Source organism: Carcharhinus amblyrhynchos, chromosome X (genome assembly GCF_965287045.1).
Source record: "Carcharhinus amblyrhynchos chromosome X, sCarAmb.v2.hapA, whole genome shotgun sequence".
Taxonomy (NCBI): domain Eukaryota; kingdom Metazoa; phylum Chordata; class Chondrichthyes; order Carcharhiniformes; family Carcharhinidae; genus Carcharhinus; species Carcharhinus amblyrhynchos.
In genome coordinates this window covers 10,059,046-10,072,917 of record NC_137359.1, presented here as the reverse complement: position 1 = coordinate 10,072,917, position 13,872 = coordinate 10,059,046, and the positions used below count along the sequence as shown (strand labels likewise).

At 45.8% G+C, this 13,872-nt stretch overlaps 1 protein-coding gene across 3 annotated transcripts in view; it reads left to right on the top strand.

Moving 5' to 3' along the window:
- LOC145361859 (polypeptide N-acetylgalactosaminyltransferase 6-like) overlaps nt 1-13,872 on the top strand; it is a 78,557-nt gene that overhangs the window by 32,536 nt on the left and 32,149 nt on the right. For all 3 annotated transcript variants that reach the window (XM_080217843.1, XM_080217844.1, XM_080217842.1), the window contains exons 2-3: nt 6,890-7,520; nt 9,246-9,418. In XM_080217843.1, the coding sequence (XP_080073969.1) occupies nt 7,030-7,520; nt 9,246-9,418 (664 nt within the window). In that variant the 5' untranslated portion in view covers nt 6,890-7,029. The remainder of the gene's footprint in view (nt 1-6,889; nt 7,521-9,245; nt 9,419-13,872) is intronic.

The window sequence follows — 13,872 nt, the reverse complement described above, 5'->3', positions numbered from 1 at the left end:
GATGCATTGGCCATAGTTAACTCTCCCTCGGTGTACCCCAACAGGTGCCGGAGTGTGGCGATTGGGGGATTTTCACAGTAACTTCATTGCAGTGTTAATGTAAGCCTACTTGTGACACTAACAAATAAACATAACCAGCACGTCTCATCTCCAGTCAGCAAAAGTTAGCTAATCTCAATTTGGAGTGGCAGTTGAGATGCTCCATTTATCTTTGTGCCTGACCTGTAAAAGAATATCAATCCACCAGTAAAAGCTGATAGTACGTGGAAGAGGACAAAGAACAGTACAGCACAGGAAACAAGCCCTTCAGCCCTCCAAGCCTGTGCCGCACATTGGTCCAACTAGACCATTTCGTTTGAATCCCTCCATTTCCCGAGCTGCTCATGTGACTATCCAGGTAATTTAAACAATGCCAGCGTGTCTGCTTCCACCACCCTACTTGGCAGTGGATTCCAGGCCCCCACCACCTTCTGCGTTTTTTAAATAAAAAACAGTCCCTCTATCAGTTATACCTCGCCCCTCTCACCTTGAGCCTGTGACCCCTCGTGATCGTTCACCTCTGACCTGGAAAAAAAAGCTTCCCAATGTTCACCGTATCTATGCCCTTCATAATTTTGTACACTTCTATTAGGTCTCCCCTCCATTCTGTCTGTCCAGGGAGAACAACCCCAGTTTACCCAATCTCTCTTCGTAGCTAAGACCCTCCATACCAGGCAACATCCTGGTAAACCTTCTACATAAGAACATAAGAAATAGGAGCAGGGGTAGGCCATCTAGCCCTTCAAGCCTGCCCTGCCATTCAATAAGATCATGGCTGATCTGTCGTGGCTCAGTTCCACTTTCCCGCCCTCTCCCCATAACCCTTAATCCCCTCGCTTATCAAAAACCCATCAACCCGCGTCTTAAAAATATTTAGCGAGGCAGCCTCCACCACCTCAACGGGCAGAGAATTCCAGAGATTCACCACCCTTTGAGTGAAGAAGTTCCTCCTCAACTCCGTTCTAAACCGCCCCCCCCTTTATCTTGAGGCTGTGCCCCCTAGTCCTACTGTCCTTTCTGAGCGGGAAGAGTCTCTCCATCTCTATCCTATCCATCCCATTCATCATCTTATACGTCTCAATGAGATCTCCCCTCATCCTTCTAAACTCTAACAAGTATAAGCCTAGTTTATTCAGCCTCTCCTCATAGTTCAACCCCCTCAACTCTGGCATCAGCCTAGTAAACCTCCTCTGCACTCCCTCCAAGGCCAAAATATCCTTGCGTAAGTGCAGCGACCAAAACTGCACACAGTACTCCAGCTGCGGCCTCACCAATGCCCTATACAGTCGCAGCGAGACCTCCCTACTTTTATATTCAATCCCCCTCGCTATGAAGGCCAGCATCCCATTCGCCTTCCTGACCACCTGCTGCACCTGCAGGCTGGGTTTTTGCGACTCATGCACAAGGACCCCGAGGTCCCTCTGCACCGTCGCCTGCTGCAGTTTTTCGCCACGTAAGTAATAATCCTTCCTACCAAAGTGGACCACCTCACATTTGCCAACATTAAATTCCATTTGCCAGTTCCTGGCCCATTCGTCCAGCCTATCTAGATCCTTCTGCAGACTCTCCACACCCTCCGCGCAATTTGCCGTTCCCCCAATCTTGGTGTCATCAGCAAATTTCGACACCATACACTCGGTTCCCTCCTCCAGATCATCTATATAAATGGTAAATAGCTGAGGCCCCAGCACCGACCCCTGGGGCACTCCACTAGTCACCAACCGCCAATCTGAATAGCACCCATTGACCCCCACTCTCTGCCTCCTATTTGACAGCCAATCCTCTATCCACGCTAACACCCTACCCCCAACTCCATGCCCCCTGACCTTCTGTAATAACCTCTTGTGAGGCACCTTGTTAAACGCCTTCTGAAAATCAAGAAAGACCACATCCACTGCCCTAGACACATCCTCATAGAACTCCAATAAATTCGACAGACATGACTTCCCCTTAATGAAACCGTGCTGCGTCTGCTCTACCAAACAATTCTCCTAAAGATGCCTTGCTGTTTTCTCCTTGATCATGGATTCCAACATTTTTCCTACAACAGACGTTAAACTAACCGGCCTATAATTCCCCACCTTTTGCCTGCCACCCTTTTTGAACAACAGCGTAACATTAGCCGTTTTCCAATCTTCTGGCACTTCCCCGGAATCCAGCGACATTTGGAAAATAATCACCAAGGCATCCACTATCACCTCCGCCATTTCTTTCAGAACCCTCAGATGCATTCCATCCGGTCCTGGGGACTTGTCCACAATCAGTCCCTCCAGTCTGTCGAGCACCGCCTCTCTAGTAACAATAATGTCATTCAGGCCCTCCACTCCTACCATCTTTCCATCGCTAACACCCGGCAAATTATTCACGTCCTCCTCCGTGAAGACTGAAACAAAAAAGTTATTCAGGGCCTCTGCCATTTCCCCATCCCCTACCACTAAGTCCCCCCTCTCATCCTCTAAGGGTCCAACGTTCACCCTAGCCAGCCTCTTCCTTTTTATGTATTTATAAAAACTCTTGCTATCCTTTTTTTATATTAAGTGCTAGCCCAGCTTCATAGTTTATCCTACCCTTCTTTATCAACTTCTTTGTCATTCTTTGTTGACATTTAAACCTCTCCCAATCCTCTTCTCACCCACTAGCTACTCTAAGCGCATCCGCTTTTAATTTAACACTTTCCTTTACCTCCTTCGTTATCCACGGCTGATTATCTCTCCTCTTACGATCCTTTTTAACCATCGGAATAAATTTCTGCTGAGCACCAAGAAAGATCTCCTTAAAGATCCTCCACTGTTCCTCAGCAGACCTATCTTCCAACGCGCTCCCCCAGTCAACATTCGCCAATTCTTCTCTCATCCTACCGTACTCCCCTCTGTTCAAACAAAGGACGCGTGTCCGGGAACCCACTTTCTCCTCCTCCATCTGCAACAGAAACTCCACCATACAATGATCACTCTTCCCAAGAGGATCCTTCACCATGAGGTCCCTAATTTTACCCGCCTCATTACATAGCACCAGATCCAAGATAGCTCACTCCCTCGTCGGCTCCAACACACACTGTTCGAGGAAACTATCCCGGCAGCATTCCAAGAACTCCTCCTCGAGCCTACCGCGTCCAACATGGGTCAACCAATCAATATGTAGATTGAAATCCCCCATAATTATCGCCGTCCCATTCCTGCACGCTGTACTTATTTGCGCGTTAACAGCCCGCCCCACCTCCAGATCACTATTCGGGGGCCTATAGATGACACCCACCAGCGTCTTCCTCCCTTTGCTGTTCCTAATCTCCACCCACAACGATTCCACAATCTGCTCTTTGGTTCCTATATCATCCCTTGCTACCATCCTGATGCTATCCTTAATCAGCAGAGCTACGTTCCTCCCCCCCCCGCCGCCCCGCCCCCCCCCCCCCCCCCCCCCCCACCTTTTTTCCTCCTGCCTATCCTTCCTAAACACTTGACACCCCTGGACATTCAGCTCCCAGTCCCTGTCACCTTGCAGCCACGTCTCTGTAATGGCCACCAGATCATATCCATTTGTGCTGATCTGCGCCACCAGCTCATCCACTTTATTCCGAATGCTTCGTGCATTCAGATAAAGTGCCTTCATCCCAGCCTTCACCTGTACCCTATTTGCCAGAACGCCACCAACCATACTCACGCCCCCTACTCCTTTTTTTATTATTGGGACATCCTTGGCCTCCTCCCTTACCTGCACCCTCTCCTTTACTTTACTTTAGACCCCGTAATGTCACCTACCCTCGCACGCTCCCCCCCCCCCCCCCCCCCCATTAGTTTAAAGCCCTAACTACAGTCCTATTTACACGATTAGCCAGCACTCTGGTCCCAACACGGTTCAGACCAACCCCGTCCCACCTACCCCAATACTGATGCCAATGCCCCATAAATTCGAACCCATTCCTCCCACACCAATCCCTGAGCCACCCATTCACTTCCTTAATCTTATCAACCCTACACCCGTCTGCACTCGGTTCAGGCAGTAGTCCGGAGATAACCACCTTGTCGGTTCTACTTTTTAATTCCATTCCCATTCCCATTCCATTCTCTGCACTCTCTCCAAAGCCTCCACGTCCTTCTGGTAGTGCGGCAACCAGAATTGGACGCACTACTCCAAATGTGGCCTCACCAGCGTTCTATGTAGTTGCAACATCAGACTCCAGCTTTTATACTCTATATCCCAGCCTATAAAGACAAGCATACCATATGCCTCCTTCACCACCTGTGCTGCTACCTTCAGGGATTTGTGGACTTGCACACCTAGGTCCCTCTGTGTTTCTATACTCTTGATGGCCCTGCCATTAATTGTCTAGCTCCCTCCTACATTAGTTCTTCCAAAATGCATCACCTTGCATTTATCTGGATTAAATTCCATCTGCCATTTCTCAGGCTGGAAAATTAGGCGATCTATATCCCGCTGTATTGCGCGACTATGTTCATCGCTATCCGCAAGTCCAGCCATCTTCGTGTCATCCGCAAACTTGCTGATAACACCAGTTACACCACCTTCCAGATCATATATGTATAAATCACAAATAGTAGAGGTCCCAATACAGAGCCCTGCGGAACACCACTGGTCACAGACCTCCAGAAAAAGACCCTTTTGACTGCTACGTTCTGTCTCCTGTGGCCAAGTCAGTTCCCTACCCATCTAGCCACCTCTCCTTGTATGTCATGAGCCTTAACCTTCTGAACCAACCTGCCACGAGGGACTCTATCAAACACCTTACTGAAATCCATATCGACGATATCACAGCCCTTCCTTTTGTCAACCGTTTTTGTCACCTCAAAAAAAAACTCCACCAAATTTGTAAGGCACAACCTCCCTCTTACAAAGCCATGCTGTCTGTCACTAATTGCGCATTTTGAACGGAACGTACATCCTATCTCTAAGAATCCTCTCCAACAACTTCCCTACCACGGACGTCAAGCTCACCGGCCTATAATTCCCTGGGTTATCCCTGCTACCCTTCTTAAATAATGGTACCACGTTTGCTATCCTCCAATCCTCAGGGACCTCACCTGTGTCCAGTGAAGAGACAAAGATTTCTGTCAGAGGCCCAGCAATTTCATCTCGTCTCCCTGAGCAGTCTAGGATAGATGCCATCAGGCCCTGGGGATTTGTCAGTTTTAACGTTCCCTAAAAAACCTTACACTTCCTTACTTGTAATGGAGATTCTCTGTAACGGGTCAACACCTCCCCCTGAGACACTCCCCAGTCAACATGTCCCCCTCCTTTGTGAATACTGATGCTAAGTATTCATTTAGGATCTCCCCTATTCCCTTGGGTTCGAAGCATAATGCCCCTCCTTTGTCCCTGAGAGGTCTGACAACTCTTTTGTTCCTAACATATGAATAAAATGCCTTAGGATTCTCCTTAATCCTGTCTGCCAAGAACATTTCGTGACCTCCTTTTTGCCCTTCTAACTCCCTGTTTGAGTTCTTTCCTACTCTCTGTATTCCCCCAGAGCTCCATCTGTTTTCAGTTGCCTGGACCTAACGTACGCCTCTTTTCGTTTTGATCAGATCCTCAATTTCCCTGGTTATCCATGGCTTTTGAATCCTACCTTTCTTATCCTAGCCTTTCTACAGGCACATGCCTGTCCTGCAGCCTTATCAACTGTTCCTTAAAAGACTCCCACATGTCAGGCGTGGACTTAGCCTCGAACAGCCTCTCCCAATCAACAGCCATCAGTTCCTGACTACTCTGGCTATAGTTAGCCTTCCCCCAATTTAGCACCCTACCCGTGGGACAACACTCATCCTTGTCCATTACTATTCTAAAGTTAACAGAATTGTGGTCACTATTTGCCACATGTTCCCCGACTGAAACTTTGACGACCTGACTGGGCTCATTTCCCAGAACTAGGTCCAGTGTAGCCCCCTCTCTAGTTGGGCTGTCTACGTACTGTTCCAAAGAACCTTCCAGTACGCATTTTACAAATTCCTCCCTGTCCAGACTGCCAGCCCTAAAGCACTTTCCAGTCTATACCAAGGAAATTCAAGTCTCCCACTACAACAACCCTATTTTTTTTCTGCACCTATCCAGAATCTCCTTACATATCCGTTTTCCCCACTTCCCGTGGGCTGTTTGGGTGGCCTGTAGTACACCCCCAGCATAGCGACTGTGCCCTTCCTGTTTCTGAGCTCCACCCACAGTGACTTGTTACACGGCCCCTCTAAATTGTCCACCCTCTGCACCACTGTAATATGCTCCCTATCTAATATTGCTACTCCCCCACCTCTTTTAGCCCCTCCTCTGTCTCACCTAAAACACTTATACCCCGGAATATTCAGCTACCAGTCCTGTCCTCCTTTTAACCAAGTCCCCGTCACCGCAACCACATCCAAATTCTGCGTAAGCATTAAGGCCCTAAGTTTGTCTTACCTGTTACGCTCCTCGCATTGAAGCAAATGCACTCCAGACCTCCAGGCCCACTCAGATCATCCTCCTCCAGAATGCTCCTCTTCTTAGCTAGCCTTGCCCTGGCCCCCAGCTCGACCACAGGCCTCAGTGCTTACTGACCTACTGTTCTGATCCCCACCCCCCTGCCACACAAGTTTAAACCCTGCCGAAACACTCCATCAAAACTCCCAGCCAGGATATTTGTGCCCTTCCGGTTAAGGTGTAACCCTTAACGGATTGGACTTGGTGGTGATGCCCATGTAATGGAATTGTTGATCCTCTCTGCTGTTTGTGTGCGAACAAAAGCACATGGAAACATTTGAAGGTAACCGACACTTTGAAGGTCTATACTGTCAAGGCAGGAGGGGAGAAGATAGGGGTTGGAAAGACTGGGGATGACTCATTTAAATTATCTTTCTTCTTCCAGGTCCCTGCATTTGAGCTTTGGAAAACAAAATGGAGTGGCCTTCTGCTGTGGAAACGTCAACGTGAATAAAACGGAACAGCTTTACAAGAAACCTGGAAATCTCAGTATTGTTCGTATTCAGTAACATTTAACCAGCAACCATGAGGCTGTTTTTTAGGAAACGTTTTGGTCCAGTCAAACTTGCCATGGTCAGTATAATATTTATGATTTTTATATTCATTCTTCAAAGAGATATTGTCAAAAGAAGCCCGAAGGATGACTCTTGGTTTAAAGACTTGTCGGGCAGTAAGGACCGCATGCTGGGGATTATGTTTGGAGCGGTGAACAATATCCGAGACTCCATGCCTAAGTTTCAGATCATCGCACCAGATCGCGGGGAAGAGCTTGTTGATGACACCAAGTCATGTTTGTCGGGGTTTTACACTGGGGCAGAACTGAAGATCTTTCTTCCTCGCCCTTCTGAAGATCCCAATGCCCCTGGTGCTGATGCAAAGGCGTTCCATACAGACAATCTCTCACCAGAACAACAGGAGGAGAAAACGCGTGGCTTTGACAAGCACTGTTTCAATGCCTTCGCCAGTGACCGCATCTCCTTACACAGGACCCTCGGACCAGACACACGGCCTCCAGAGTAGGAGATCAATGTTCCCATTTGATCGAGTTGTTGAGATTGGGGTTGTTGGGTTTTTATTAATTACATTTTTGTGTTTATTAATGTGAGGAACGTTGGTGCTGGGAAATGAAGAATGTTCCTATTTTGGGCATCCAGACTCTGCTTTAAGCAGTTGGAGGCAAAAAGTTCCCTCTAATGTCTGAGCATTTTAAGTGGCCCCCAGTGCAATCGTACTCGCACCAACTATCCTTCAAACCCTGGAGGTGAGATTTCCATTTGAGCATAGGGTTGGCTGACGTTGTTATTGCGTGTCAGTCAAAAACGGGTTTCAGACTATCCAGGCTGTTCTGTTGGGCCTTTGCAGCCAGCAGATTAGTTTAGGCAGACCCAGTAGCTATCTACAGATAGAGGCAAGGTGATTCCTCTTTCTTTAGGGGAAATGCTTAGACACTATGTATTCAAAGATGGCCTGTTTGCTACCATGGGTGTGAAGCCAGGATGTCTCCCAGTGCAGTGCTCTATATTTTAGTTTTTGTTTGGTTACATTCTTGTGCTTCACAGATTGTACAGGTGTGGTGCAACCTCAACATGAAAGAACCATTTATTCCTTTCTTTTCATGGAGTGCTGGGTCAGTACAAGACTTTGGGGTTGTGATCAGTCCAGTCAATATTTTGCATTGCTCCCAGTCAGAATTGAAGTTACCATTTTTAAACAGTTATTTTTCCATTTGCTCTAAGTCCAGATAGAATCCTTTTTATGGGGCTTTACCATTTAAATCGCTTTCCCTTCAGACTCCCATCTGGTGCCTTTGACCCAAAAGGATGTGTCCTAGAGAATTTCCATTGGTTTAATATATATGGGGAGAGGTAGACATTTCAGTCAGTCTAAAACCATCTGGTCAACCTCCAGAAAATACTGCTGTGAGGTATTCTATGCCTAGCTTTGGAGTGCAGTCAACTTTTGGTCAATAGTTTGTGGGTTTTGGATGGCACAGTGGTTAGCACTGCTGCCTCTCAGCACCAGAGACGCAGGTTCGATTCTGGTTTGGGTCACTGTGTGGAGTTTGCACATTCTCCCTGTGTCTGCCTGAGTTTCCTCTGGATACTACAATTTCCTCCCACACTTCAAAGATATGCGGGTTAGGTGGTTTGGCCATGCCAAATTGCCCCTTAGTGTCAGGGGTACATGCTAGGGTAAATGCATGGGGTTGTGGGGAAAGGACCTGGGTGGGATTGTAGTTGGTGCAGACTTGATGGGCTGAATGACATCCCTCTGCACCGTAGGATTCTACGGTTCGAGTCTCACTCCGAGATTGGAGCACTTAGTGTAGGTTGACGACTCCCATGTCATGCTGAAGTGAGGTACCATCCTTTGGTTAAGACATTAAAGTAAGGAGTGTGTGTGTGTGTGTGTGTGTGTGTGTGTGTGTGTGTGTGTGTGTGTGTGTGTGTGTGTGTGTGTGTGTGTGTGTGTGTGTGTGTGTGGCACTGAGAGAGATCTGCTTCTCAGTACGCTGTGCCTGATGGTGATGACCCTCCAACCTAGATGTTCCAATTGGTGTTGGTCTGTTTTAAGGATTAACACAGTGGTGATATTTTAACAATGTGGAAAATCTAGACCTGGTGCATGAGATGGAACGGAAAATGCTCCATTTTCTCAGCACTCGTATCTCCCAGCTAGGGTGTAGGATTCACAAAGAAAGCAAGGATGTTTGAGAAATAAATCTTGGATTGTCTTGACAGGTGTATTGAACAAAGATTCAAGCGTTGCCCTCCTTTACCTTCGACCAGTGTGATTATAGTATTCCACAATGAGGCCTGGTCCACCTTGTTGAGGACAGTGTACAGTGTGATGCATACCTCTCCAGCCATACTCCTCAAGGAAATACTATTAGTGGATGATGCCAGCACAGATGGTGAGTGTTTAATAATTCCAAGAACACTGCTGCATTTCAAGTACCTTGTGCTCAAGATCAAAACACAGAACCTTTTTTAAAAACACAATGGAATATTAACCTTTACTGGGTTTAGTAAAGGGTCAGTTTCTCATAACTGGTCTATCATAGTTGTAAGGTAAAAATGAATTAACCTGGTCTGGGGAAGAGAATTCCACAGACTAATGACCCTCTTGAGTGAGAAAAATCTCCTTACCTCTGTCTTAAATTGGAGACGCCTTATTCTTAAACTATGTTCCCTAGTTCTCGTTCCTCCCATAAGAGGGAAACATGCTCTCAACATCCACTCTGTCAATTCCCCTTGGGATCCAAGATGTTTCAATGAGATCACACTTCATTCTTCTTGATCTCAAACAGATAGGTCCAATCTTTCCTCATGACTCAACTCTCCTCCCAGGAATAAGTCAAATGAAGTTTCTTTGAACTGCTTCTGAGACCAATACTATGCACATTACAGGTAGATGTGGTCTTACTAAGACCCTGTTCAACTGGAACAAAGCTTCCCTACTTTTTAATATTGAAATGAGCAACAAACATTTTGTTTGATTTCCTAATTGCTTGCTGTACCTGCATACTAATACAAAGTGAATGAGTTCACATTTTTGCCAGGTACTTCCCTTATCAGATCATGGCACTAGCAACATTTTCAATGGGTCAGGGGATGTATACATTATTGGGTTTCTCTTTATAATTTAGCCCCTCACCTCTGGTAACATCCAAGTGAACCTACATTGTATTTTACGTCCTACTTAGAATTGATCGCCAAAAACAACACTCAGTATTCACGCTGTAGTCTGATTAAGGTCTTGTATATGTTCAGCATCATCTATTATTTTTCTGTCTGGGACAGGCTGGATGAACTGTCTTTTCCTGCTTGTCAAACGTCTGCATTCTTTACGTTTTTGCAAAGGAAACCAAGGCGTCTGTCTGCCTGTCTTATTGCTGTATCTACTGTTGATTCCTTAATGGTGGCCTGTACATTAGCTCTGCTACTCCATTTAAAATCTTAACATGCAGGATCTGTTTCCTTTCCTTATTCTTGCTTCCAAAAATGCCCTTGGACTTTTTACTCTTGACCTTGAGGGAATGATGCAGACTGGGCCAAAAGGCTTTTTACTTCTCCTGTATTTTCCCATTAATGCTGCAGAAATGGAACAGTATTCTGTTGCCTAGCATTGACTCCAGTGTCATTCATACATGTGCACAAACACAAATCTCAGGTGACTGTGTGCAGAGTCTGCGTGTTCTCCCTGTGTCTGCGTGGGTTTCCTCCAGGTGTTCCAGTTTCCCCCCTCAGTCCAAAGATGTGCAGGTTAGGTGGATTGGCCATGCTAAGTTGCCCCTTGGTATCCCAAGATATATAGGTTCAGAGAATTAGTGGGTAAATATGTGGGGTTTCGGGGATAGGCCTGGGTAAGGTACTCTGGAGAGTCAGTGCGGACTTGATGGGCCAAATGGCCTCCCGCAACACTGTGTAGGGATTCTATGATATCCCCCACACCATGAACTGACCACTTCCTCCTTCCCGATACAAACTTCCCCACTCTGGTGTGAATGTTGCAATGTTTATATGCAAATTTTGAGATGAATTTTAAGAGTGTATGTAAAATATTTGAAAGGTACACTGGAGAGTGATGGTGTGCTGTGTGTCGTGTGTCGTGTGTCACCTCGGCTCAGAACAGGCCAGAGTGCCATGGGCTGTGCATTCCATTAGCAGTGGACGGGGAACAGACATTACACAGATGAGGGATGAAAAGCTGAACCTTTCCTGCTCCCCTTCGTCCACCTCTACGCTTGGATCTCCAATGTACTGTCTCTCTCATCCTTAGCCGTTATGCAAATATTGTAGGCAGCCAGAAAAGCTCAAGTGACTTCACAGTTGAAGCAGTAAAAGCCACATTTCCATTTCTGTTCAGAGTTGGATGAAACTGGAGTCTGGCTGGCTCGTTTGCTGCCCTTTGATCTTTGGAGTGAATTGGGGAAGTGATTGCTATTGGTTTGTTAACATCCCACTGATCGCCAGCTCCTCCCCCAGCCCAGCTGCTTTTCTGTTTACTTGTTGAAATAATGTAACATCATACCAGTTTTGTCTTTTAGTTACAAAGATAGTAATGCAAGTCCCGTGGTCGGTTCAAACCTGTTGCGCAGGATGAGTTCATTGTGTGAATGTACCCTACTTCCTATCAGGTGATGGAGGAGGGTGGGGGTTAGTTTACAAGGTTCTTGTGGCAGTTGTATTTTAAACCTCGGGTTTATGCGTCATGAACTGCAGGCAGTGAATTTTTTTTTTAGTCAAAGGGATATTTGTGTTGGGGAATGGAATATTTTCAGTTTTGAGCAACCAGAATCTAGATTAACACTTCCAGCTACAGCATGGGTTTCATCAAATAAAGATCCCTCTATACTCCTAACAAATGGTCCCAGGGCAGCTACAGGTAACAGAAAGAAGCCATTTGGCTTCTTATGCATGCTCCCTGAAAGATTCAGACTGGAATCTTGCCACCGTTCACATCGGCAGGATTTTCCCACTCTGCCACAGTGAAAAGATTTGGTTGGCCACCAAATTCTCTGACCTTGTTGCAGCAGGAGTGTGGTGTGAATGATGGGTAAGTTTGTGCTCTTAGTAATTTTGTTCCTTTCCCCAATGCTTCAAGTATTTATCTACTTTTCATAGAATCCCTACAATGCAGAAGGAGGCCATTCAGCCCATCGTGTCTGCACTGACTCTGACAGAGTGTCTAACCCCAAACCCTCTACCCTGCCCTTTCCCCATAATGCCACACACTTACCATGGCTAATCCCCCTAATTTACACGTCTTTGGACACTAAGGGGCAATTTAACATGGCCAATCCCCCTAACCTACACATCTTTGGACTGTGGGAGGAAACCAGAGCACCCAGGGAGAACATGCAAACTCTGCACAGACGGTGACACAAAGCCAGAATTGATTTGACTTGGTTTATTATTGTCACATGTATTAACATGCAGTGAAAAGTTTTGTTTCTTGCATGCTATACAATCAAAACATACCATTCATAGAGAAGAAAATGAGAGGGTGCAAAATGTAGTGTTACAGTCATAGCTAGGGTGTGGAGAAAGATCAACTTAATGCAAGGTAAGTCCATTCAAAAGTCTGACAACAGCAGGGAAGTGCCAAATCTGTAAGAAATTGCATTAAAGCATTGTTAGAGAGTTTAGAAGAGTTAGAATGACACTTTAGAAGCATAGAACGGGAGTAAAAAATAGAATTAGAAGGTATGCTGGGCACAGCTTGCAAGAAGTTGCATCGTTTCAGTACCATCTTGGAAGAACCTGGGTCCCTGGCATTCTGAGGCAGCAGTACTAACCACCATGCTGCCCTTCCTTTTAAAAGCTAGAATGGGCTCTGCTTGTGCCATGTTTATTGTAGAGGATCCTATGTGGTGTCAACCCATTGCATCTTTAAAAAAGATTCGCCTAACCTCCCTGCCTCGTTCGTTTTGAGATTTATTTTAAATGTGCCCTGCCTGACTGCAGCAGTGATATAAAAGGTAACTTTCCATTAGCTTTCAAATCTTGTGACTGAATCCTAAACAGTTAAATAGGCAGTTTTATTGATTTATAGAACTGCTTTCTCACACAAATTGTTACAGAGGGAGCTGTAAACTATATCTGCTTGTATGCTCCGTTAGTCCAATTGCACGTTTCAAGTTGAGACTCTTTTTTTTTTGCTATTATTTCTAAGGCAGCTTGATTGTTGGACAGGCCTCTGGTAACTTTTGTATAAATTTACTTGACTAGATTGCACTTTTGTCACATTTTCATACTTTCATTTTAAGGCTACCAAGTAAAGTTTGTTTATTAGTCACAAGTAGGCTTACATTAACTTTGCTGTTAAAATCCCCTAGTCACTACATTCCAACGCCTATTCAGGTACACAAAGGGAGAATTTTGCACGGCCAATGCACCCTAACCAGCACGCCTTTGGACAACAAAGTTTCCACTACTACTAACCCCATTTTCTGAAAGTGTTGACTATTATTGGACTACAGTTATCAGGCTCTCAATTCTCGCTGATATCTTGCCTGATGCCCACCTTTTGAGGTCAGGTGATCAGTGTTCATGAGCTATTGAACTGCGATTAACATCACCCTTGAGTCTGTTCTCTCTGTGTTAGTATAAACATACTTTTCCAATAAGGATTTTTGTGCTGTGATTTGGAGCGGGATTTTCCTTCCATTGGTAAAGGAGTCAATAGCCAGGAGGCATAGATTGAAGACTCTGCACTGCAGTGGGTGATGCCTGGACTCACTGGGCCATTGATAGAACTGGCAAAACGTACGTGGGAATAAATTCATATCATGTCGCTGTGGCACATTGCTTCTTTATGGTTTATAAAGACAATTGACGCCTCCTTGATCGCCATTGCAAATTG